The sequence below is a fragment of the Rhamphochromis sp. 'chilingali' genome, assembly GCF_963969265.1.
Source record: "Rhamphochromis sp. 'chilingali' genome assembly, chromosome: 9".
Lineage (NCBI taxonomy): Eukaryota > Metazoa > Chordata > Actinopteri > Cichliformes > Cichlidae > Rhamphochromis > Rhamphochromis sp. 'chilingali'.
In genome coordinates, this window is record NC_137936.1 from 30,964,641 (window position 1) to 30,991,411 (window position 26,771).

At 38.7% G+C, this 26,771-nt stretch overlaps 1 protein-coding gene across 1 annotated transcript; it reads left to right on the top strand.

Annotated features, from left to right (window-relative positions):
- Positions 1-5,861: 5,861 nt before the first annotated feature.
- Positions 5,862-25,385, top strand: lactbl1b (lactamase, beta-like 1b; the record flags this gene model as incomplete). Its single annotated transcript, XM_080891924.1, has 7 exons — positions 5,862-5,921; positions 9,657-9,843; positions 10,520-10,626; positions 12,034-12,191; positions 20,599-20,846; positions 23,442-23,547; positions 24,234-25,385. 7 exons carry the CDS (start codon positions 5,862-5,864, stop codon positions 25,210-25,212), a joined length of 1,845 nt encoding a protein of 614 aa, XP_080748050.1. The 3' UTR covers positions 25,213-25,385.
- Between the last annotated feature and the right edge of the window lie 1,386 nt (positions 25,386-26,771).

Genomic DNA, 26,771 nt, shown 5'->3' on the forward strand with positions numbered 1-26,771 from the left:
ATTAATGCTGCTATCCTGTATATTATGGAACGCCAGGACTGCCATAATGAATTAATTAAATACACCATTAAATAATTAATTAAATGTGGCAATAATTAATTAAAATTGGAATTAATTAATTAAATAAATAGTTATGACACATGTAATTAATTAATTATTGACACATTTAATTAATTATTTATGTATTTCACATTTTAATTAATTATTGACACATTTAATTAATTATTTAATGATATATTTATTTATTTCATTTTGGCAGTCCTGGCGCCTGGCTCTCATCATGAAATAATTTTATCTGTCAGCCTCACCCATCAAACTCAGGAGGCGGGGTTAACGCTGCCCATGCAGCTTCTCTAACATTTGATTGGTTGCCGTGCAAAGTAAGTCAAAACAGGTCGATCCTAGATAATCGATTGCTTGTGTAGACTTGGGGCAGCCAGGTATCCCAGAATGCAGATCAAATCACAGGCAGCAATGGTGGTGGTGTAGTTTTAAAATACCCCGTTTTTCTGTCACCAGCTACACTTTTAACAGTGTTTTAGCCGCGAATGTCGCGCCGTATGTCTGGTCAGGTTGTCAACATAGAATATGTTTGCAAAAGTGCTCAGATGTTTTCAGAGATTTCACTAGCTCTGCTAACAATTAGCATGCAGAGTGCACCGAGGGGGTTACGTTAACCGGTTTGTTTACATATTCCACTCTCCGTGTTCCACATGTTGCATTCGCAGATTCTCATTTTCACCGAACGATCGTCTCTTTCCGCCTGGTCTTGTGTCTCTGTGCTTCTGTAACATAAAGAACGAGCTGACATTTTTCTCACGAAACCAGCGATCAGCTCAGCAGACCCTCAGTTTACCTGCATGCATCCTCCTCCTCATCTGTCAGCTGTTTAACACCTGCTGCTAATTCAAGAAACACGCCTACGTTACCTGGTGATAGTCACAGTTTAACTGGGCAGCCGGTGCTCGATATAAAGCAATGTCAGCGCATTTTTCTGCACAAGATAAGTAAATATAGTGTTTTCCCCGAGCGCAGAGCTGCTGGAGCTTGTTTCCTTACAGAGCACTTTATAGGCGAGCCAGCTTTATCAGCGGCTGATGTCCAATCACCGGCACACAGCTTTCAAACCTCAGCTGAGTTTTAGCTCTCAGTGGTTAAACGCTGGACTTCATTCACTCAGGTTCTGTCTGTCGGGTCACGTTTACTTCGCTGTTTTATTTACAACTGAGCAAATCGGTTTGGCTGAGGTTAAAGTTACGTTTCATAACTGCATAGTTTCACAGACGTTTAATGGTTCACTGGCACATGTGTTAGACTGAACTATCATCTAAATATCATCTGTTTTTTAATAGTTATTCAACTGTATTCTAAGCACCAGCTGTCTGTTAGAATGTGATTTTTTTTCTCTCTCTGTTGGCAGAGGTATAAAAATGCGCAGGAAAATCTGACGTGCATGGCGAACTTCACCGACGATATTTAGGGAGGAATAAACACACATCAAACATAAATGAACCATTTGCCTGTCTCCATAATTGAGAGCATTTTCTCTTCTTATGTCAACACTCTCTCTCTTTTTTTTTTTTTTTCTTTTTTTTTGCTTTTTCGGTCATGTTATGTTTACCTGTCAAAGGCTTGTTACAAACTATGAAACACATCGTGCAGACTTCTGGATGTTAGAAGAAAACTAATACTGCTCATGAATGAGACTAAAGGCAGGAAGGTGTCCTTTAAAACTAAACATGTTAATAGGACCTCCCTATTTATATCATAGTTTATGATATAGCACGTGTATTTCAGTAATAGCCTGCTGAGGCCACTATACGTGCTGGCCTCATATCAAATGTGAAGGCAGACTGAGTCTATGTTTGACGTTTTTTATATCTAATCTTTCTTTTCAAACATTTAAACAGCAGCGAGTCTGCAGCTGAGGGAATACAAACTCAAATTGTCGGAACAGGTTTGCTCGTTTCTTGGATTCATTTGGTGATTTATTAAATCTATAACTGTTATTCTAATCTGCTGCTGAGTCTCTTACACTTTTCTTTATGCTGTATATTTTCACGTCTCTGGAATAGTTGGAAGTTAGATAGTCAGGTGGGAAACTTTGTGTTAACTCATGGAGCTGAGGATATCGTGGATATCGTGGACATGCTGACCTCGCTGCGTGGTGTACAGAGCGAGGTCAGCATGATTAATATTCACAATAAAAATATTAGCCGAACATCATGAAGTCTGTATGTGTTTCATAGTGTCGAACAACCTTTGTACAGTTAAAGCCAGCAGTTACTACATGACGGAAACACCAACGTTATCTCTTTTATGCGTTTATACACAGGTCACGCTGATTACTGAACAAAAACCCAAAGATCAGATGTTAAACAGATTTATTTGCTCTCTCTCCTCCTTAAACATGTTTTTAATGTTAGTTATAATTCAGAATTGGCGACTGAAACACGTAGGACACATAAGAACATCAGGAAATAAAACACCGATAAATATAACCTCAGTAAAAGAAGTCAGCAGGGGTTACTACAGCTGTGTACCGGGGCCTGCGCTTTGTCGGTGGGATTGCTTGCGAGGCGAGCGGGTCTATCCCACGCTTTGCCGTGAGACTGGGCAGACATCTCCGAAATCATCGAAGCACTTTTGCAAAGAGGCTGTATCTTGACAAACCGACCAGACACATGAAGATTAAACCACTACATTCTCGGCTAAAAAAATATTAAAACGGTATTTGGTGACACACAAACAGGGTTTTTCAAAGCTCAGTTCTGTTAGCTTCCACATGCCGGTTGTTGTGTGCTAGAAACAATGGCCACCAGGCCAAAGCAATGGTTTTGACTCGATCAGCGTTAACCCCGCCTCCTGAGTTTGATGGGTGAGGCTGACAGATAAAATTATTTCATGATGAGAGCCAGGCGTCAGGACTGCCAAAATGAAATAAATAAATATATCATTAAATAATTAATTAAATGTGTCAATAATTAATTAAATGTGTCAATAATTAATTAAAATGTGAAATACATAAATAATTAATTAAATGTGTCAATAATTAATTAATTAAATGTGTCAATAATTAATTAAAATGTGAAATACATAAATAATTAATTAAATGTGTCAATAATTAATTAATTACATGTGTCATAACTATTTATTTAATTAATTAATTCCAATTTTAATTAATTATTGCCACATTTAATTAATTATTTAATGGTGTATTTAATTAATTCATTATGGCAGTCCTGGCGTTCCATAGTATATATTGTACATACTATTGTTTGAGTACTTACGATTGGTTTTTTTTTTTGTACTTTTTATATTTTATATTTATATTTATTATTGAAACTTGCACCAAGGGAGTGGCACTCCAATTTCGTTGTACTCTGTACAATGACAATAAAGGCTATTCTATTCTATTCTATTTCCTGATAAGTCCATGTAGCAAACCCTACAAAGTCATTGTGGAGAAGATGACAGCCCATACACAGCAATGGTAATGGTACAGACTGTGTAAATATATACCATATTGGCATGTTAGCATTACCAAGGCACAGCAGCACTTCGAAACAGCTTTGCAATTCTGAAACAAGCTATGTTTCTTTTTTTTCTTTTTTTATTGCATCAGCAGAAGCTTTTTTTTTTTCAACAACCGAACCATCAATTCTGATATCAGACTAATGACACTGCTGAAACGATGCAGCCTCATCAACACATATAGCTGCTCTGTAAGCAGTGAGTAATTTCAGCTTATTACCCCTGGTACACCGACCCAACTGCCAGCTCATGTTTTAGCCCTGCACTGAATATCTGATTTAGTTTTAATTGGTTTGGAGACCAACAGACGAAGGGCAAACTACAATCTTTTTTTGTGTGCTTCTTTGCAACAGGATTAAAGGTAAACATGCATAATCCAGTGTAATTCTCTAGACTGACTGAGTGACCTTACAGTCACATTCAATATCAGTAAATCATTTTTGCCAGAAAGCAACATCCATGCAATAAATTATTCAGTAATCCAAGTTGATGACTGAGATGCAGAAGTCCTCCCCCTCACGTGTCACCCTAGTTTATTAATCAGCAGATGCTTGAATTTTATTTTAGCACTAAACTCAGGGCTCAACAAGAAACAACAATGTTATTGTATATCCTGCCTTGTTATGATCAGCTCTCGTGTTTTCTGGTACTGATGTGCTTTTTTTCTTTTCTTTTTTCTTCTTCTTGCTTTTGAACAAAGGCAGAAAATCCTTGACTGACCTGAAGACATTTAGTCGAATGGCAAGCGTGTAACATAAAGAAAAACACAGGAATCTCCAGTAAGCACTATCTCAATACATGTATGTGTATATATGTAGCTATGACATCACATTAAAATTGGAATAACTTTGTGGAAACATCAATCATATATATATATATATATATATATATATATATAAATAATTTAAAAAATTAATCAACAGATTCTGTTTAAAAAGAAAGAAAAAAACCTTAGTTTTGCTTTTGTAAATGTTTGTGTTGTAGTCAATGATTTAGGCCCTTATAAAAGTTGTACAATAAAGACATAGTATACGCTTACTGAAATTGGAAGTGGTAAGTTACTCAAAGCACTTCAGAGTAATCAGCCTCTCTCCTTTCTCTCAGCCGCAACATACACTGAACCTTTAGATAACATGCTCCCCACTTGAGAGTGGGGAAGAGCAGTTTAAACTTTACTCCATGATTTGATTGAATGCAGTACCCTGCACTGACATTTACCTTTACTTGTAAGCCAGCAGCAATTTGTACTATCAAAGCTGGATTCAAAGCTGCACCTTTTGCTGCTGTTTTCTTGATCCAAGTAGCTATCTGCATTGTCTGGGGAAAAATATAAACAACATTTAAATTCAATATTTTGATGGAATAAATTTATAAATTGGGCTGGATTGTATTGGTAAGTGTGCATTCAGTCAGTGTTATTATAGACACACGCTCCTCAATCCCAGGGTCTCAATCCTTGTAACCTTATGCCTTTGCTGATGTCAGAACTCGGAGTTTGCCTGTTATTTTTTTCTCAGAACTGCAAACACAGCACATGGTCAGTGTGGCTGACAAGTAGAAACAAGTAGACTTTAAACTTCTGTCTCAATTCTGAATCCAGCCAATCCCAGTTCTCTTAAACCAGACACACTCTGGACAGGTTATTACAGGACTGCTCTCAAGTCACTTTATTTTATAGATAGCACAACCAGGTGCAATATATGACTTCATTCAATGAGAGTCTGATCTCGTCTCACCCCTCTCTGTGATGACAGATCACCTCACCTTTTAGTGTTGACATTTGTGAGATATACACTATATATATATCATGGATAGAACACTATTCAAGTAATACTTGGAACAAAGTAGGTCATTCCAGGTCATCAGTGATTAACACTTCCTTTTTTGACTCTTGTCTATTTCATAAATTTTGACTGATTATTTGTTCATTGGTAAATTCATCGGCTTTTTGAGCTTTTGCAGCAAAAGGTCATCTGATTCTCAAATGTTTATTCATGATGTTGCAGGTCTTAGTTTCCTTCTCCAGCTCTGAGCTATTGTAATAAATTTACTGTCTTGCACTCAAGCTTTGCTCCACACTTACATTTTACAGCTGTTATTGGTGAAGTTGTTGTTTTGTTTTGCTTTTTTAAATCTGTGGCTCATCCATAGCACAAAGGCTATTGATACCCTTAATGTTGCGTCACTTCCCCTTCCTCATCTATACTGAAAACTACAAAAATATTTCACTTTACAGCAATACAGCAAAGAACGCAGGCTCTGCGCAGAAGCACTAATTGATTTTTTCTGTTTATTTTTCTTCATATAACAGCTGGTGCAGTAAAACCATGGGCAAGTCAGGGAGTAAAGTTCTCATAGAAACCTCTGTGGATGGGGTTCAAGCACAGGTAAAAGCAGCCACCTTGAACACAACACACAACCTTCACACACAAACACATCCAGAACCTAACTGGCAAACACATATAATATCTGTGTGTTCTGTAAAAACCCATTACCCTACTGTGAGTGTTAATGCTCTGGTGGTTAGAAAAATATGTGTTTCCTGGTAAAATGGGCCAGCTGCTGTACTCACTGGCTATGACAGGTTATGCAACCAGATCAGACACAGCTTCCTTTCACACTTCAATTTTTTTTCACATCCCTCCATCATACCTATAATCATCAAAATACATTACTGTGCTTAGGAAAATCCATTTTAGCCATTAATAACAGGACTAAAGAGTTGCTCTGAGTGATGGATAGAAACACAGTTATTTTCTCTTCAAAAAAAGAAAAAACATTATATCTTTATGTAAACTTCTCACAAGAACCGACGTAGCTAGATCAAATTTCCAGTGTGATCTTTGTACTGTAACTTTTTAAGTAAATTAAGAACATTTTACAGATAAATCTTCACACTTTTCTTGCACTTTTCCCTATACACAGCAAATCTCTCCAAATGCCGTGGGAGATGTTTTAATTAACGGCCATAAATAAAGAAAAAAGAAAATCTTTTGGCACCATCATCACTTTGGGTCATTTTTTTTAAATGCAAACAGTGAAGCCAGATATGATGAAATCAAAAAGAAGAAGAGAACAAATTTAACAAAAAAGTAACTGCTAATTTCACAGAGCTTGAATTTCTTATCACCATAATTTACTCTGTTTAGAAACAACTATTAGTATGAAAAACGGACCATTTACAAACTGGATTCTAAGTAACTGAAGGTTTACTAAATTTGATGAGGCCTCAGAGTTAGTATTCATTTAATTATTTATACTAAAAATAGATGCACTTGTGTAATGGCTTTGTGAATAAATGGCTCTCTGCTGTTGTTGTCGTTGGACCTTGCTGAAGCGTTTTCTAGTCAGACAGTGCCTCCTTTTTTAACTCTGCCAGAGCTTTACTTTGAATCAAAGGCCTCTGTTACTTTTCCAACTCAGAAGTCTTTGTGCTTTGTGAGAATTCAAAAGTGAGACCTCTGAATTAAAAGCATTTCCTTTTCTACACTTCTTCAATGAGTTCAGTGAGTTTCACATTAGGGTAAATTGTGCTTTTTCTTTGCTGTTCCTTTCATGCCCTGTCTAATGGAACTGGATAGTGTTACGCTTCCTGGAGCAGGATGCACAGAATTAAATTAATATTTCAAAATGTTTATAATGATTTCCTGCTGCACGCAGAAATGTGCTTTCTTCACTTAAAGCTCAGCTTTACCATAATATTAAATGCGAGTTCACCCTGAACAAGGGCATGTACCAGCAGGAGTTTGTGACATTACAACTTGTTCGCATCCAATGATGGACCAGTGCAATAAGTAGGAAAACAGTTCAGTGAAATAGGACACACATTGTAATCAGTAGGGAAACATTTGAAACAAATAATATTTTGATATTAACTTTTTAAATTATTTAATTAGGTAGAATGCGGAGATAGATAATCACAAAAGTGCTAAATTATTTATAGAGCTTAAAACATGTTTAAAGGGTACCTTAATATACTGGATCTTGAATGAAATAGACATGTGGAATTTTTTGGGAATCTCAGCATTGTTTTAAATAGATACAGAAGTTAGAGACAGCTGTTGTTTAAGACCACATAAAGAGGAGGCCACATTCACTGTATAAACTTATATTAACAAAACAAAAATCACTGAAACTATAAGAGCCTGGGGGCCTGGCCTTAAAAAGGTAGGAGTCTAAGGCTACATTCACACTGCAGGCGAAAGCGCATCAAATCCGATTTTTTTGACCCTATGCGACCCATATCCGATCATGGTATGACAGTGTGAACGGCACAAATCCGATATTTTCAAATCCGATCTGGGTCACTTTCGTATGTGGTACTGAATTCGATACATATCCGATGTTTCAGAAAGCGACTGCTGTGTGAACGGTCAAGTCGCATTAAATCAGTCTTTTACGTCAGTGACACAAGACAGACGCCAATTATCAGCGCCGGAGAAGCGCCCGAGAAGACATCGCGAACGCTTCCTGGCCAGCCGGTGAAACTGCTGGGAAGACAACGTTGGAGAAACGTTAACATTTTATTTGTACTGCATAATCTGCAGATTCTGACAGAAATCTGCAACTATCCTTTGAAGCACCGCTCCTCTCTAAAACAGCAATAAGGATAATTATTAGGTTATCTACATTATTATGTAAATAACAAAATAACTTGAGGCAAAAATTGGGAAACGTGAAGTCCGAGCAGACAAAAAAATCAGATTTGATCAAAAAATCGGAATTGAGCATTAAGACCTGCAGTGTGAACGTAGCCTAAGCTGACCACACAATGGCCCTAAAACCCAAAGTTTCCAATCTTCAACTAATTAAAAAGTGCATAAACTATCGAATAGTACTGTAAAAAAGAAAAAGACCTAAATCTCAAAAAGCCGCAAAACAAAATAAAAAATAAAACTATTGGAAAAGAGACTCCTTTTCTCCAGACTCGCTTAAATTGGTTCAGTTGTGTCCTTGTCTTTGCTTCAGTGTTTCACGCTCATATTTTAAAAGAGACTTTTGAATTTCTAGCACCTAAACTTTGAAACAGACGTCCTCAGTTTATCAGATCAAATGAATCTGTGGTTTGTTTTAAAGGCTGCTGCCCGTTGTCTGTAGCCTTTTCTTCTCCTAATATATGTGTAAAGGACGGTGTATGCATGAAAGACTGTGTTCACATGTATAAATATGTACACTACTTTTTAATGTGGAATGTTGTTGTTGTTTTTTATCCAAACTTTGAAGCACTTTAAAACTGTGTGTTTTAAAATGTTATATACGTTGTTATTATTATTATTATTATTGTTGTTATTATTATTATTATTATTCCAGTGCGTAATATCCTTGGTCATCTACTGTACTTTCCCCTCAGTGCCCCAAATTTTCTTTCATTCCTTAACCTAGCTGACCCAAATTTCCTGTGCCAAGTGAGTGTACTTTTCAACTTATGCTGTGGCTAAAAGTCATACCCTAACACCCAATCTCTACTTGTTCTTGCTGACTGGGTGCCATCATTGTAAGCTCTTGTGACTCAGTGGTGGGCTCCACAAGACGAAGCTAGACTGAAGTGCATTGCTTCACTGGGATTAGGGATTAAGATTTCCCTGGCTGCTTTGGTTGAGTAAATCTGGGGATTATGATGTCGACAGCCTGTGGCTGCAGGAGAGGAAATTGAATTGTGACGGACGGAACACCGATGGCCCAGAATTACGGCGCAGTGAGTGAGAAGTCAGAGATGGGAGTCCGTGTCTGTGCCTTTCTCCTGCTCAGGAAAACCTCTGCTGGATACCATTTACTGCCTTAGGGGTGTAGGGATTGCTTACATAGCAGAATCAATCTGAGTAGATGTTTAGGATGTTGATTGTGTGCTAAGAAGATTTCTGTGTCACTGGTAATCCTGCTCTGACCTGTGAAGCATCAGGTGGTGAGTACTGTGAACTGCAACAGGAAACACTTACATATTAACCAAAGGATTTCTCACTTGTTGTACAACTGAAGTCAGTGTTAAAGACAATATCTTGTCTCTATGTGTGAGACTCCAAAAACATGAGAAGCTGTGTAAATTTGACGGTGTAAGATAACAAACTGACACATTCAGTGCCAACTTACTGTGTTCATGTGTGCCTTGTCTGTCTGTGCATAAGCCAACCCCTGCTGTTGCTCCTCCTGCTGCTGCTGCTGCTGCTGCTGCTGTTAAATTCGAAGGACAAACTAAAACCAGCAGGATGAAGGTGAAATGGACCCAGCTGGGTTTGGTGTTCTTCCTCATATTGTCACTGGTGATGACAGGATGCTTCTTCTGGCAATATCAGATGCCAAAAGTCCAGCCAGGTGAGAGCACGTGATTGGTGTCCGGTGAATAAAAACCTCAAACAAAGCACATTTATATTGATTAACATTATATTAATTATAACACAGATGCAAATAAAAAAAGTCACAATTTAGGGATTTTAAAAATGAGACACTCAAGATATACAGATCTCTTAATTATGAGATAAAACAATCTCATAATTGTATGATCTTTATCTTGTAATTATGAGATGTACCAGTAGCTTTCTTAGTGGGAGCATTTGTAGCATCATTGCAAGTTCAAAATCTCAGAAAGCGGCTTCAGGTAAGGTAAGCTAAGAACTTTAATGCAGTAAAGCAAACCCAGCACAAGATATGTAATGTGATTCTACATCAATAAAGAGGATAGTAATGGGAAAGGTCTTTTGAAAGAAATCAGCTCTTTAGAATTAAAAGGGAAATAATAAATCCATTAAAATATTACATTAATGCATGACGCGGTCACATGCTTTTTGATGAAAGAGTTATGTATCGCACATTTTGTGAAATTGGATCCTATAAGGTTCATTAAAAAAAGCAGAGAATTATTGAACCACCAGCTCACTTAGACTACATTATACTTGCCCTGTCTGACAGTATCAAGTGGTGATTCCAGTAGTCTACCCTCTCCCTCTGCTCTTTATTTCTCTTTTCCCCTTGTACTGTCTATACCACCCAGATGAAGGAATGGGTCGCAGTGCCAAATCAGAGATGATGTGTCCCCGTTTCCCAGAGCCTCTACCTCTGGAGCATCCTATCCCCAGTCTAAAAGAAGCATTGGAAAAGGTGATGTCATGCACAGACCACAGACTTAAATCTGCAGGCGCTTTTCCAGCATGTCCATTTAAGTCGGAGTAAATTTACAGGCTGGCCGGTAATCCTTAACACCAAATGTCGGTTCAGTTGACAGAGGGAGATTAAAGACATAGTGGATGAAAAATCTGAGAGTCTGTCTGAGCAAAAGGTTGTGTTACTGTAGCCAGGAGGTTGCACTGTAGCACCCACTAGAGAATTTGGGAATGCAATGTAGTGGATGAACATAACTGCAGTAACCACAGAAATAAACTGAAATGAGCATAAAGTCTGGTAAATCTAAGGTGGAGCAGATGATTGCCATTTACACTTTAGTTTGTATTTTCTATCATTTGAGAAAAGCTTCTTTTACTGTAATCTCAGCAGCCACCAAAGCCAAACAGAAAATGGATAAAAGACATGTGAACATTTGATCTGATTACATTGAAAATGTTCTTGTGCTAACATTGCCACCCTCTCACCTGTACATACTAATGTAGTGTAGTAATCAAATTCAGTCATTTCTCCTAATTATTGTAGTAAGATAGCTATACCATACGCTTCTTCTGGGGTATACTCTCAGCAGCATATCATATCAGGTCCCCATAAGGAGAATCATGTGCTAACGGCTGTCTAAATGACTCGGGTAAAGTTTGTAGCATGCGTGCTTGTTTTTGTCTGCTTCCACTTGTCTTTGCACTAGGATGATGTCGGCATAAATGTGCTTTCATATTCGTTGTGTTCTCACTAGTGCTGTCAGTATTGATCTCGTTAAAATGACGTTAACGCCATAACGCGGCAAATCTCCGTTAACGAGTTACCCCAGTGTGTGGGCCTGGACGGTGTCAACACGTTAAAAAGCTAACTGCGCTAACGCACTGCGTGGCACATCTGACATACTGTTTTACTTTTGTCCATGACGCGCTTACCATCAGGGTCATGCTTCACATGAAAACCAAGATAGTTCCAAACGCCAGATCTGAATGAGGGTGGGGGAGGTTCAATTTCGGGTAGCGTTGAGGCAGTTGCCATGTTGCAACGAGCTTAGCTTCTGTCTTGCTAGCTTGTGCTGCGCTCAGTGGATCTGCGCTCGACAGTGCAGCCTAGGCGGAGTAGTCGAAGGCAGATCCACTGAGCTCTCAACACAGACAACATCGTCAGAAGAAAAGTTGATAAAATAAATTTTAAAAAATGTATTGTTCGATACAAATGCCTACCGAACCGAAAGCATTGTATCGAACGGTTCAATATCGATACGAGTATTGTTGCACCCCTAATAGATAGATAGATGCCACCTTCGTATCTTTAAAATAAAGTTCTAACATGAAGCAAAGAATAAGAAGTTCATTAACTGGAAATATTTTGGAACTAACTACTCACTTCTTGCTGTGTCTCACCCAGGTGGACGTTTTGCTTCGGCAGACCATCAACCCTATCAGCCTTCCTGCCTTGTCGGCCATCGTAATCCTAAATGACACTGTTTTGTGGACAGGCAACTTTGGAAAGCGGAATGCCAGCGACCCTCACTCAGGACCAACAAATGAGTACACAATCTACAGGTGAGTGCCTTAAAGCTCATTCATAGGTCTTATGATCCTGTCTATAAAAGTCCAAACTTCATTAAACTGCTTGATTAAAGAAGAAAATATTGAAAATATAAGGAAATATTCATAACAGCTGGTGAAAAGAATAGTCTTCCCTGGTCCACAAAAAATAATGACATAATGATAATGAGGTGTACATTACCTGTTCAATTATATATTCTTGGAGCAGCAGCTGGAGCAGGTCCTTTATAGAAATCCTCTTAAAACCAAAACTAAATTAAGCTGTTTTCACACAGGCACTGCAGCCCCGACCTTTTCTGGGAGTTACCCGACAGAGGTGCAAATGTCAGATCAGGCATTAGCCACTCTTTACCCTAACCAGCTCCCCTATACAGAGTCCATGTCAAATGTGTGAATACAGCAACCGATATAGCAGTCGAGTGTGTGCATCACGTGTTTGCCTGCCGCACACAATATATAAGCAGTATTTCCAGTCCCACATGAATCATCAAAAAGTGTCTGAAGGTCAAATGTGAAAGCATCTTTAAATCTAATATCATTATAGTTTGTTTATTTAGCTCTAAACTAGTCATACTTACATACAATGAGTCCAAGAGTCTTGGAATCAGAGATAACAAATGTATGTGTTTTCAAATGTGAACTTCCTTCAAGCTCATTGAAAGTCTCACATTTATAATTCAGAAGGCATGACCTCTGTCTGATCTATTGCCAAACAGCTGATGCCATCTTTTGTTACTAAAATGTTAAGTGCAACTGCTTCCACTATTAATGTTACAGTCTGCAGCTCTGCTGGCAACAGGCCCGCTGCTCATGTTTCCGCAGACCTGCCTTGCAGCTGTTTGCCAGATGTCCTCGGGCTTTCCCTCCAGTTCTCTTAACCTGACTACATCACTTCAAAACACTAGTTCCTAGTTGTCAGTGGCTCCAAGATCCCCCCCCCACACACACACACAACCACATCGTTCTTTTGTGCTCGTTAAGCTTTTTAGGAGTTTGCTCGATTGGTTTCTTGCAGCCTGTTAGTTCCAGCTGCTGATTGCCGAATGCCTATTTATTGGAACTGGCTGCTGCCTGTAAATGTCTGATTTAGTTTACCTGTTGTGGATGCCTTCTATGGTGCTGACCCTTGATGCACCCACTGCTGCTACCTGGGTAACAGGTGGAGGGCTAGATCATGTTACCAAACAATTCAGCCAGCACACATCTGGATAGTATCAGTGTCATGACAGTCCACACTAGCTCAAGAGGTTAAGTGAAATGAGATCAAAATTTATAACTTCTAACAATGTTCAAAGTCAAAAAATGCAGCAGATCAGATTTTCATGATTTTCTTTGTTTCTTTTGTGTTTTTAATCAAATAATTTTCTATTTCAGTGGAAACATCTCCTCTTGTTATCCATGCAAACACAAGCAGTTTGTGAAATACTCAAGGGATCATGCACTACACATGCAATTCATTCATTTCTGTTTCTAGACCATTACTTTGTGTTCTGGGGCATTAATTGTACTTATTTATTTATTTAATTTAATTCTGTTTTTATCAGTGACTTTGCCGATCTGCTGACCAATCTAGCTACTGTCTCCCCTAATATAATATTGCTGGGTGACTTTAACGTTCACGTGGATAACTGCGACCATCCTCTTACCAAGGACCTTCTATCCTGCCTTGATAGCTTCAGCCTTAAACAGTACATAAACTTCCCTACCCACATTAAGGGCCACACTTTGGACCTAGTCTGCTGTTCTGGACTTACCCCCTCCATCTGTACAGCTGACGAACTGCTAATTTCGGACCATCTACTTCTCTCCTTTAATGTTCACATGACCCTCTCTGTAATTAACAATCCCCGTATTATCTCTTTCCGGAATATCAAGAATATAAATCTTGATATCCTTTCCTCTGCTTTTTCTAGCTGCTTGTCTTCTAACAACTTAGCTATTCAAGAGGACCTGGTACTTTTTTATAATCATAGCCTTAGTAGTATTCTAAATTCCCTGGCTCCACAAAAAACCAGAACTGTACTTTTTTCTCGCTCTGCACCCTGGTACACCCCTGAACTCCGGCTACTGAAAGCTAAAGGCCGACAGCTTGAACGTCTCTATAAGAAAACTGGCCTTACTATTCATAAGGATATGTTTAATAACCACGTTCTGTTTTACCAGGAATGTATTAGTCAAACCACATCTGCTTATTACTCTGCTATTGTCTGCTCAAGTGAGAACTCTACCAAGACCCTTTTCTCACTATTCAACTCTTTTAACAGGCCACCTGATTCTCTCCCTGCTCATCTCTATTCATCTAACTTCTGTGATGCTCTAATGCTATTCTTTATTGATAAAATTCATAAAATACACTTAGACCTGGACCCTAATGCTCAATGTAGCTTCTCTGTCCTAACTTCTCCCCCTTCTCACTTCCTCTCTGTTTTTCAACTTCCATCCTTAGCTGATATTGCTGATCTCATCCATAAATCAAAGCCTTCTACCTGCCAGCTCGATCCTATCCCCACTGTCCTCGTCAAAGCCTGCTTACTCCCTCTCCTTCCCCTCATATCTGCTATTATTCACTCTTCACTCACCACTGGAACTGTTCCTGCTTCCTTCAAAGTTGCTGCTATTACCCCAATTCTGAAAAAAACTGGTCTAGATCCCAACAACTTTAATAATTTTCGTCCTATCTCCAATCTACCATTTCTCTCAAAAATCCTTGAAAAAATAGTTGCTTCACAAGTCCATCTTCACCTAACTGATAATAACCTTTACGAACAGTTCCAGTCTGGCTTTCGTCCTCTACATAGCACTGAAACTGCTCTTATAAAAATAACAAACGACCTTCTTATAGCAGCTGATTCTGGTCTCCTCTCCATCCTTATCCTTCTTGATCTGAGTGCAGCTTTTGACACCATCTCTCATCCCATTCTCCTTAGCAGATTAGCTTCTATTGGTCTCTCTCACACTCCACTAGCCTGGTTTAAATCATACCTATCTGACCGCACTCAGTTCATTCAATTAAAATCCTTCACTTCTCAGCTTTCTCCTTTATCCACTGGGGTGCCCCAGGGATCTGTCCTCGGGCCCCTTCTTTTCATCATCTACCTTCTTCCACTCTGACATATTTTTCGTAAATATAATATTCAGTTCCACTGCTACGCCGATGACACCCAGCTCTATCTCTCTACCAAACCTGACTCTACTCTTCCTCCACCCTCCCTCATCCTCTGTCTAGCTGAACTTAATTCTTGGTTCTCCTCCAACTTTCTTAAACTCAACAGCAATAAATCGGAACTTCTTCTGGTTGGCACTAAACGACTGCTATCCAGAATTAACAATTTCTCTCTCACCATCAATAACTCGCTGGTCCCTATCTCTCCCTCTGTGAAAAGCTTGGGTGTCATTCTCGATAGCACATTATCTTTTAACTCACATATCAATAATATTACACGTGCAGCATATTTCCAACTCCGTAACATTAATCGCCTCCGCCCCTTCCTCACACCTCACGCCACCGCCATTCTCATCCATAATCTTGTTATCTCTAGAATTGACTACTGCAACTCATTATTATTTGGCCTTACACAAAAATCTATCAACAAGCTCCAACGTGTCCAGAACTCTGCTGCCCGTATTATTACTAGGACTTCTTCTACCCACCACATCTCCCCAATCCTGAAGCAACTTCACTGGCTCCCGGTCAAATTTCGCATCCATTTTAAAATAATTCTGTATACATTCAAGGCTATTCATTCTCTCTCTCCACCGTACCTCTCTGACTTATTACAGATGAAGCTCCCATCCCGCTGCCTCAGATCTTCATCTTCTCTTTCTCTCTCTGTTCCCTCTGCTCGTCTGATCACAATGGGAGGGAGGGCCTTTAGCTGCTCTGCCCCTCGACTTTGGAATTCCCTACCCCCGGACCTCAGAAATATTAGTTCATTCTCTCTTTTTAAGTCCACCCTCAAAACTCATCTGTTTAAAATTGCCTATTCTTAAATTTCTGTATGTTTTAACTTTTATCTTCTATTTTTATCATTGTGTATATTTCCAGTTTTTATCTGTTGTACAGTGTCCTTGGGTGCTTTGAAAGGCGCTATTTAAATAAAATGTATTATTATTATTATTATTATTTATTTTACTTGAACGTTTTTCATCAGACCTGTTTAATATCTATGCCAGTGCTGAGGGTGAGAATTTAAAGTTTTACAGCACTTTTAGAATGCTTAATTCAGCTGTACTTAGTAGTAAAAGCAGCTAATCAGATGAGATGATTAGCTAACTTCAATCCACCCATTTTCTTAACCACTTATGAGGGGAAGATGGGGCATATCCCCAACTGTCATAGGTGGAGACACAGGGTGAATCCTGGACAGGCTGTCAGTTTATCACAGCGCTAACTCACAGAGTAACCAATTAATTTGATAAGCAATAATCTTTGGACTATGAAGCTGGAGTACCCTGAGAGAACCCACAAGGGGAGAACCTTCAAAATTGGCATTAACAGCTAAGGATGATGCGAAGATCTACTTCCAAAGCTATCACAATTTATCCTCTTGGGATTTCATCCAAAGGTGGTCACAATTTGTCAGGTTTAACTAAAGTAATTGACCATTTTCCAGAATGCCAGTGTATCTAAAATTGGACTCTAACACTTATTTGATTTGAGAAAGACAGATGAGTCAATCAATGAAAGCCTCCAAATCGGACTTTAAGTTGCTAAGCTGGCGTCCTTCGTTTTAACTATAGAAATGTCAAAGGTCTTTCATCAGACCCTCTTTGCCCAATACATGCTGTAATCTGAAACCCCAGTGTTCAAGTTTGTAAAGCAGTCTTTCTCTTAAAAACCCAATGCTAGAAAAATCATTACATGATAAAAGGTTATTGTCTCACACTTAAGAAGTTTTCTCTTTATTTACATAACAAAGCCCAATTTTTAGTTATCACTCAGTTAGAAAAATACTAAGAGCTAGTCGAATACACAAGTACAGTTTATTTTCTAATGAATTACCAGAAATGTATTTAAAATCAGTGTAAACCCATGCTTTCCACTGAGCCAAATTGCTCTTCAGTTTTGTGCTGATGGACTTCTTCTATCCACAGTTTCAAAAAATTAACCCACATTGAAACGAAATACCAAAAGATGTGAAAAAACTCTAATTGCAAGATGTCTTAAAGTTGAGAGTGTACAAAAAGATCAGTGATCAAGTAGAAATGAGTGAAAACACAGATGCAACGGTAATCAGGTGGTACAAAATAAGCCACAGTGCGACTAATCAAAGCTGAAGACGCCGTCTTCCTAAAATGACACCACAGACAGTGCAATCTGTAGCTCGACAGGCAGTGCTTTAGATTTGGCACGGCAGTCACCAGTGGAAATCAGAGTTTCTGTGACAGCTTAGATAGTGTGAAGAAAAATGCGTAACTCCGACCTGCATGTAATAAATCTCAGTTGGTCTTTTGCACACAACTTCATGCGTTTTCTAAAGAAGTTTGATAAGTTAATCATATTAAATTAAATTAAATAAAAATTATTTTTTTAATAAAAAAAATATTTGGTTGTTTGTTTGTTTTTATGGGTGACACCAAGAAAAAATGGGGCTCACACTGTGAACTACCTCAGTGAATGCGTAGCACGGACAGTGTAGAATGGAGGTAGGAGTGTGATCATATATAGCAATGCAAAAGTTACCGAGAAAAAGACGTATATAGATTGCACCGCCGTGGAGTGTGTGAGGAGGACCCAGGAGCAGACACAGGCAAGGAGACAGACTGTTCCAACAAAAGGCGAGCCTTTATTTCAGGCTAATATACGTGGAACATAAAAGAAAGTGAAAACAAACTAGAGCCCAAAAAGACTGGGAAACTCTGACTTCACAAAGAAAACTATGAATCAACTATGGTGCTAAGACTAAGGCTATGAACTAACAAGGAAGCTATGATGACGGTGACTACTATGACTGTGAACTATGACATTAACTATGATCTTTGAACTGTGACTTGACATGGGAAAAATAGCACGATCCGACAAAGACTGAAGGGAAACACACAGACTAAGTACACACAAGGGGTGATCATGGGAAGTGGAAACACATGAGGAAACAGCCGGCACAATAAATCATAATGACACGATAGGGAAAGTGTAAACTAAGCACATAGAACATGGAAACGAGACTTTAAAAATAAACAGGAAACATGACGGGACGGGACGCAGACAAGAAACATGGTTGACAATATGAACCACACAGACATGAAATATGACAGCTTAAGATATGAACCAACAAGAAAGGCCTAACCACAGGGGGCGAACACACAAATGGCTCTAAAAAGCAAAGAACTAAAACAGAGCAATTTAGGAGGTAATATCTAAATTAACTTAACATAAACAATGAATAGCAAAGTACAAGGAAAATCAGATCCTAATTAATTATAGCAACAACCAGAATTTAACATATCTTCAATAACATACGTCAAAAATAAAAACTGAACTCAAAATGCTGGGTCACAGACCCAGCCCGTGACAGATGCACTGGTTTACTGAAGAAACCCAAGAAAAAAAGATACGTGATAAAGCACAAGGGCAAACTAAAATCAAAGAAGAAAAACTGGAAAGAAAAATAAAAGATGGTTAAAAAAATTGACCTTTTTTCAGTTGTTCAGATTTGAGGACGAGTTTGGTCTAAACAAACAGTGATAGTTGGGGATGGATATGAGAAAAAATAACTAAAATAATGCCACTGAAAATGTTGTTGTCTCACCAACATAATACTGCACTGAATATCCTACTACCAGTGGAATTACTGGACTACTTCATGAATCAAAGGAGATTACAACAGAGGACACATAATAAATAATTTCAGAATACAGCATTAGAAAATGTTATACTCTACTCCTAAAATAATTACCTTACCTTACCCTTTGTTATCTCTCTGTGTACTCCAGAGAGATAACAAAGGGTAAGTCTGAAAGAATGCTGCAAATTCCTTGAATGAATCCTTAAAAAGAATGCCAAGAATTTCAAAAAGGTTCCAAGGACTCTACATAAGAGGTCAACCTCAATTACAACATTAAATCTTCCTTATACATTAATAATAAAAAATCTATAATAAATAGTGTAGATTTCCAGTAGATAAATGGGTGCTTTATCACTTTTCTCTCCTTCATAACTCGCTGTCATCTTGCTTTCTCCCTCTGCTGCTCTTGCACACTGTGTCCATCACCATTATTTGGCTATGATCATGGTGCTGAAGAAGATTTTGTACCTTTGGCAGCATCTGCCTGAAGGGACAGATTTCCTTTTTCTTTGAGCCCCTGTTTTCTCCAATTATGTTTTGCACTTTATGTATTTTGGCACTTTATTTTTTATTTTTTTTGTTTGTTGTTTTGTTTTTAGGTATGAGGTTCAAGGAAATAAGCCCCAAATATGGAGAATTTAAATTTTTTCAACAGGCTGTTTTGGCTTTAACACCACTTCACTGACTGGAGAAATTTGTATTAGTGTACTTTGAAGTATAGTTTGTTTAATTAACAGTTAGATTTTCTTAAACTATTAACTATTTAAACCAACTATTTTATTATATTATTATCAGTATGACCAAAGTCATTAAAACATCTCAGTCAGAATATACTTTAAATTGCAAATTCATTTCAGGAATTTATTAAATAAAATCCCAAACCCACATATCAGTGTAAATGAATTCAAAATTCAAACTTCTGTGCACACAGCTTGGACTGATCAGTCGGTTTTTGAAAGGATAGCTCAACATTTTGGAAAAATATGTTTAGTCACTCCTTATCCACACAAGGAGTGATTTGCTCATGGCACATCACTTTGTGGTTGATGGTTGGCTGCTTGCAGAAATTCCAGTCTCCGGTTGCCTAGATAGCCCTCTAGGTTACCCTGTTTACCCTACCCTGTCAATAAAGTGCATCCTGCACTCTCGTTAGTATTTGCTTTAGTTATTCACCTCAAAGCTTAGAAAAGCCTTCTACACAGGCAGTTTCAGCAAAAAAGAACAAAGAATAATAAGCTAAATCCACACCTGAATAGCTGCTTTAATAGTAACAATCCATATAAATTTCACTCAGTAATAAAGTGAATTTGATAACTGGGATTGGCACCAGCTCCCCCACAGCCCTGAATTGGATAAGCAGAAGAAAATGGATGGATGGGTGATACTGCAGCAAATGCAGAATATAGCAGTTATTGCATGTTCATCCTGGGGGAATGTTTAGTGTCGCTATCTTAAAAAAAAACAAAAAACCTGAATATAAGCCAGGGAAGGGAAAAGGAAACCAAGGAGGAATACAAACAATATGCCTCAGTGTGTGATTAAAAAAACCTTTTCAACCTTAGTTATCTTTTGCTACAATAAAATCATATCATATTGCTTTGTTATCTCTCTTTTAGAATTGCAAGTTTATCAAAACTTTTTCCAACGCTGATGCTGTACAAGCTGTGGGAGGACGGGAAGATTGGCTCTCTTGATGACCCTCTGGAGAAATATGTGGAGAACTTCACCATCAAAAACCCTCTGGGGAAGATGCGAGACTCCGAGTTGAAATATGTGACAGATGGCCTGATATTTCTCGACAGTGGAGAAGTTCAGATCCGCTCGTCTTCAGTCACTCTACGGAGGATGGCTAGCCAGCTCTCGGGTACATATTTATACTATATCCCTATGACCTTAAAATAACACTGAATTTTAGCCTTTTCTTGTTAAAAGAAAACAAAATGCTTCAGCAAAGCGGCAGTTGACTTTTGGGTTTGCATGAAACAGGTTTTTGTCAGCCAATAAACAGAAATTTATAAATCACAAATTTATCTATATCTATAATTCATGTGTTAAATATCTGATTGAACTTTAAATAATTTCAACCAGCTACTATTGTGACACCAAAACAGCCCTGACCTGCCACGGCATGGACTCTTCTAGACCCCTGAAAATGTGATGTGGTATTTGGCACGAAAATGTTAGCAACAGATCATTGAGGGTGCTGCAAGCTCTGAGTGGGGCCTCCGTGGGCTGGACTTGTTTGTCCAGCACATCGTACAGATGCTCCATTGGACTGACACCTGGGGAATTTGGAGACCAAGTCAACACCTCAAACTCATTGTTGTGCTTCTCAAACCTTTCCTAAACCATTTTTGCTTCATGGCAGGGGCACGTTATCCTAGTCAAAGCAGCCACAGCTAGATACCAACTAGCATGAACTTTTCAGCAATTTAAGCTAAAGTAGCTCGTCTGTTGGATCAGGCAACAGGTGACAGTTTTTGTTCCCGATGTGTATTAATGGACCTTGGCCCCTCATGAACCTGTCGCTGGTTCACCACTGTTCCTTCCTTGGATCAATTTTGATGGTTTTATAGGTGCCCGGAACCAGCCATCACAATTTCACTCGCAATCCTTTCAGTTACATATTTTTGCTGCTTCTAACACATCAACTCTTAGGACAAAATATTCACTTACTCCCTAATATCTTCCACCCACTAACAGGTGATGAAGAGATAATTAGTGTTATTCACTTCGCCTGTCAGTGGTCATAATGTTATGCCTGATTAGCATATACATGACTGTATGGTTTTCCATACCAGCCTAATAAGGAGGCTGATTTTGCCAGTGGTCCAACTTGCAGAAATATTGTCTCGCCCTCTCCTTTGAGAGAATGTTTATCAAAGGTCTGCTATTCTTTTTCTATCTCTCTTCCGCCTCTTCCAGTTTCCTATCAAAAATATCAGAAAAACAAAATGAGACCAACTTTGAGAGTATGTGCCTCAAGAAACAAGTTTTTGATGGAAAACCTCTTGAGATAATTTCCTTTCAGAGGAAGAAAGAATCCCAAGAGCCATTAGCTTGCAGTTAACATCAAAAGCTAAAGCAAAGAAAATTAGCTGTTGCCACTTCAAGGTTGAATTTATAATCAAGCTGGAACAATAGAAGGGAACAAAGAGACGAAAGAGGTTTCTAGGAAAGCTCTTGCTACATGCTTGATTCCTGCGACAATATCCATTTATTTATTTGGCAATAATATTTCTGGAGACTAATGATGCTTTATGGATTGATTTTGAGCTGAAGCAAATGATTCATGAACTGATGAGCCAAGTGGCAGTAAACCTACTATTACTGTGTCACAATGAAGAATTTGGTGCTTTTCCACAGCACAATAAATTCAGTCCGTCTGGATTTTGAAGAGTGGTTCAGACCCCTCAGTAATATGAAGGTGTCTTTAGAAAGTTGCCAATTTTCTGACATATTCTGACAAACAATTAATGAATGAAGGACAAAAACAATGTAGCTGGTTTGACCTCCCTTTTTATGGCGGAGGCGATCGTAGCTCAAGAGTTGGGAGTTCGCCTTGTAATAGGGAGGCTGCCGGTTTGAGACTCGGCTCCGACAGTCTTGATCGTTGTGTCCTTGGGCAAGACACTTCACCCGTTGCCTACTGGTGGTGGTCAGAGGGCCCGGTGGCGCCAGTGTCCGGCAGCCTCGCCTCTGTCAGTGCGCCCCAGGGTGGCTGTGGTTACAATGTAGCTTGCTATCACCAGTGTGTGAATGTGTGTGTGAATGGGTGGATGTGTAAAGCACTTTGGGGTCCTTAGGGACTAGTAAGGCGCTATACAAATACAGACCATTTACCATTTTGTCATTTAAAGCCATTTAAAATCCCTTCCTACTGTTCTTCTAATTTAATGTTAAACATCTATGATCTTTTCACTTTCATTGATATGCATAAGTAAAGCAGACATTTAAAGGCGCTTGCACTACTTGCAGTAAAAAAAATATCCAACCCTCAGGTGCTGTTTAGACTTGTAACATTTATTCAGATAAGACTTCAGATAAGAGTTGTAATGAACATGCCTAAGCAGGAAACGGTTTATCTGAAGAAGTTTTCAATAAGTAACACTTCTGTCTGTGTAAAGAATTAAAATATGAGACGCTCATCTATTGCAAGGAAGGATAATAGGTCTTTAAATATCCAACCATGTCTCACAATTTGTCAACAAGTCAGAGTGGCTGAACATCATAAACCTTTATAGACAACTGGTCAAATATATCACGTACAAAGAAAGTGCTGTTATAAGGTAAATGAAATAACTATTAGAGTGAAATATAAAGTGATGATATGTGTTTGAGAAGGCTAAAGTATACTAATGCAATTCACCCTTTGTTTTTGTTTTTTTATTTACAAATTTTACTTTTCATTTTATTTATTTTTTTAAATTTAACACTGTTTTGCTGTTGTTTAATCCAGGCCTGCCCAGGAGGCTCCGAGCTACAAATTTGCTTTGGAAAGGAAAAACTCAATCTGCAATCAATCTTCTACAAGATGATGTCCTCGTCGCGGATCCAGGCACCAAGTATGATTTCTTTCATTGTGGTGACATCAGTGTTTTCATGGGGAAATTCTAACCAAGCAAATAAGTGTTCCTGCAGTGTACAAATATTATTATGTTACTTATTTCTTACATTAGAACTACATTCTGCTTCGTAATGACAAAAACTGTAATTACAATAATCCCTCTTGATGCTACTTAGATTTTACCTGGGGAGGATGTATAATTAAATGTCAAGTTTAATTAGCTCAGGTCTTTCCACATACTGTACCTGTCTCTACATATTACACTGATTAGTAAAATATTTGACCTTTGAGTAAACAAGTGTTTTCAAGTGATATTTTAATATCTCCAGCACCACATTGTGTTTGTATTAAACCTGCAGGGACCTGAGCTCAACTAAGAAATAGTCCATCAAATATGATTTGGAAGCAACGTGTCATTTTTATTCTTTAATATTTGTCCCGATGAAACAAACAAGAGTTAATATTTGAGTAAATCGGTCTTTAACCTGCTAGCTCCATGCTGCAGTCTATATTGCGTTCTCTGCTAGTGAATGGGATTTTTATGTGCTAGGCTTCCTGCATTTTCTGTCCAAAGAGCGCGCTCACTTAAATTACATGGAATATTTCAAGTATGGTGATATTTAAACGTGAATTATCATGTATTCTTCTTCATTCTCCCAATGCTTTTTATATTTGTTCTTGCAGATGTCACTACAGTAACCTTGCCTTCTCACTACTCGCTCATGTGATGGCAGAGCGAGTGGCCGGAGTTGACTACCAGCGATGGATCACAGAGAACATCCTGGACCGGCTGGGGATGGAAGACACCAGCTTTGACCTCACCCCAGGGATGCAGAGCCAATTGGCTGTTGGAGTGTACTCAAATGGAAAACCAGCCCCACTCTATGACCTCGGCTGGTATCGGCCTTCTGGTCAGATGTTCTCAACAGCTGCAGATTTGGCCAAGCTTGCCATGATGCTGCTGGGTGCGTATCATCGCAAGCTGCTGGAGCCAGACTCTTTGAAGATTATGCTGACCCCACTCTTTAGGTGCGATAAGGATTATTTTGCTAACCGTACTGGAACGCCATGGGAGGTGAATGAGCTGATGGGCTATGAACTGTTGCGTAAAGATGGGGATTTGGATGGCTACTCTGCCACCTTTTCTCTGGTTCCCAGACTGAAGCTTGGCCTAGTGGTGCTAATGGCAGGCAGCCGATCTCAGAAACAGGATGTGGTCACAAAGGCCTACAACCACATTGTCCCAGCCATAGAGAGAGCCTTCAGGGAGGCCAAAAAGGTCCTTGTTGCTCCTCCAAACCCTGATCATTACATTGGATTTTTCACTTACAGCAACATCACTTTCTATGAGATCAAAGTAGGGCCAGACGGAGTCCTTATCATGCAGCAGTTTGGTCCTCAGATTGAAGAGCTCATACCAGAGAAGTACAGGACAATAAAACTTAACTACCTGGTTGATCGTGTGTTTAAAGTGGTGTTTGAAAAAGAGTACCCCTGTGTTTTGCGAGTCGGCACCGCTTCAGTGTCCCTGGAAGCTCAAGATGGCCAATTATTTAACTTCTACGTGTTTAATAAGCAGGGTTTATCTCCAGGTTTTGATGCACCAGGGCTGAACACATATAACGTGGTCAGAATACCCCGTAGGCCATCCTTCTCCAGCTGAATTGCAACCGTGTTGTGGCCTAAAGACAAACGTTGTGTCCTTGGGATGTGTAAGGGGATGTAAATAGACATTATAAAATATCAAAAGACTGAAGTGAGATGTTGCGATTATTCTAGAGGTCAAAGACATGATATTGCTTTTGATATACAGAGAGCACAGATAAGCATGACATGTTCATCCAGCTGTATAATGTCCTTCAGAGAAAATGTATTAAATTCACTTCTGAACAATGCATATGAATATCCTTCTCACGCTGGCCCTTCATTACACTTGAGAACTAAACAATTCGCACTGTGGTGGGAGTGCTTGTGTTTTTTTCCTGTGCTTCATTTGAATTTCACATCGTAGTGTCTTTCTTTTCTTGAGTTTTCATCAGACAGAACTGGAGAACAACTCTTATTGTGGCCATTTACATGAAGAGTTACATTCATTCTATATTCAACTCTTAAACTGTGATTGAAGTTGGATGAAATATGTCACTCATACATATTCATCTTTCTCTGGAAAACAATGTGTTTGTGTTACTTTACTCATGGCAGGTAGAAGTAGAACATTTAAATGGCAAACTGGAATGTCACCTATTAAATAGGTATATTGCCACAGATTTGAAACTGCTGGGTTAAAAGCAACAAACAAGCACCGACATGTCACTAAGGTACAAATTGTTTTTGCTCCACAATAAGAGGCGATTAAGGACAGGAACACTTCTGGGTGCCTGTGTGACTCTTTTCTGTATAATCCCTGAAAATGGACTCATTCATACCGACCTCTAACACCAATATGAATATGAATACTCCACTCTGAATGCTGCGAGAAGATAACACATTCAAGAGAACAAAAGTAACGTATAATGCAAAGGCCGATATTTTGTTTTGTATTAGACAGCATGTCTGAGAATTTTATGGAAATGAAATCTGTATTGAAAATGTTGTTTAGTGTTCAAGCATCCAGTCCAATGAGTGAAAGTGAGCGAATGTGAATGCAAATCTCCCTACTGTATCCATTTCATCCTGCTGTGGCTTGCAGAACTGCCATTCTGCTATTCAATTCAATGTTGTCACAGCTGACTGATTAAAGCTTATTCTGATCAATAGTGGAAAGCATAAAATATAATTTGACTCGTGCGGTGTAGTGGAAAATTAAAACAAAAAACAAAAAAACAAAACACGTATTATACCATGCATCAATTCTCAACCATTGCTCAAAGGATTGGCCAATATGCTGAAAATTCTCAACCATAATAACAGCTGTCAGTATATTTAGAGGTGTGTGTGTGTGTGTGTGTGTGTGTGTGTGTGTGTGTGTGTGTGTGTGTGTGTGTGTGTGTGTGTGTGTGTGTGTGTGTGTGTGTGTGCGTGTATGCAGTGCCCCTGCTTCAACAGTAATCATTCATAACAAAAAAGTGTAGAAAACCACCTGCTGGAAAGCCAACAGCGAGGCCAATGGGCCTAAAAGAGATAACTGGTTCAAGGATACCTAAATAATAAGCAAAAAGGTAAGAATAACATATTCTATTGCTAAGTGAGGTGGGTATACAGCCTGTAATATGTGGTGGGATT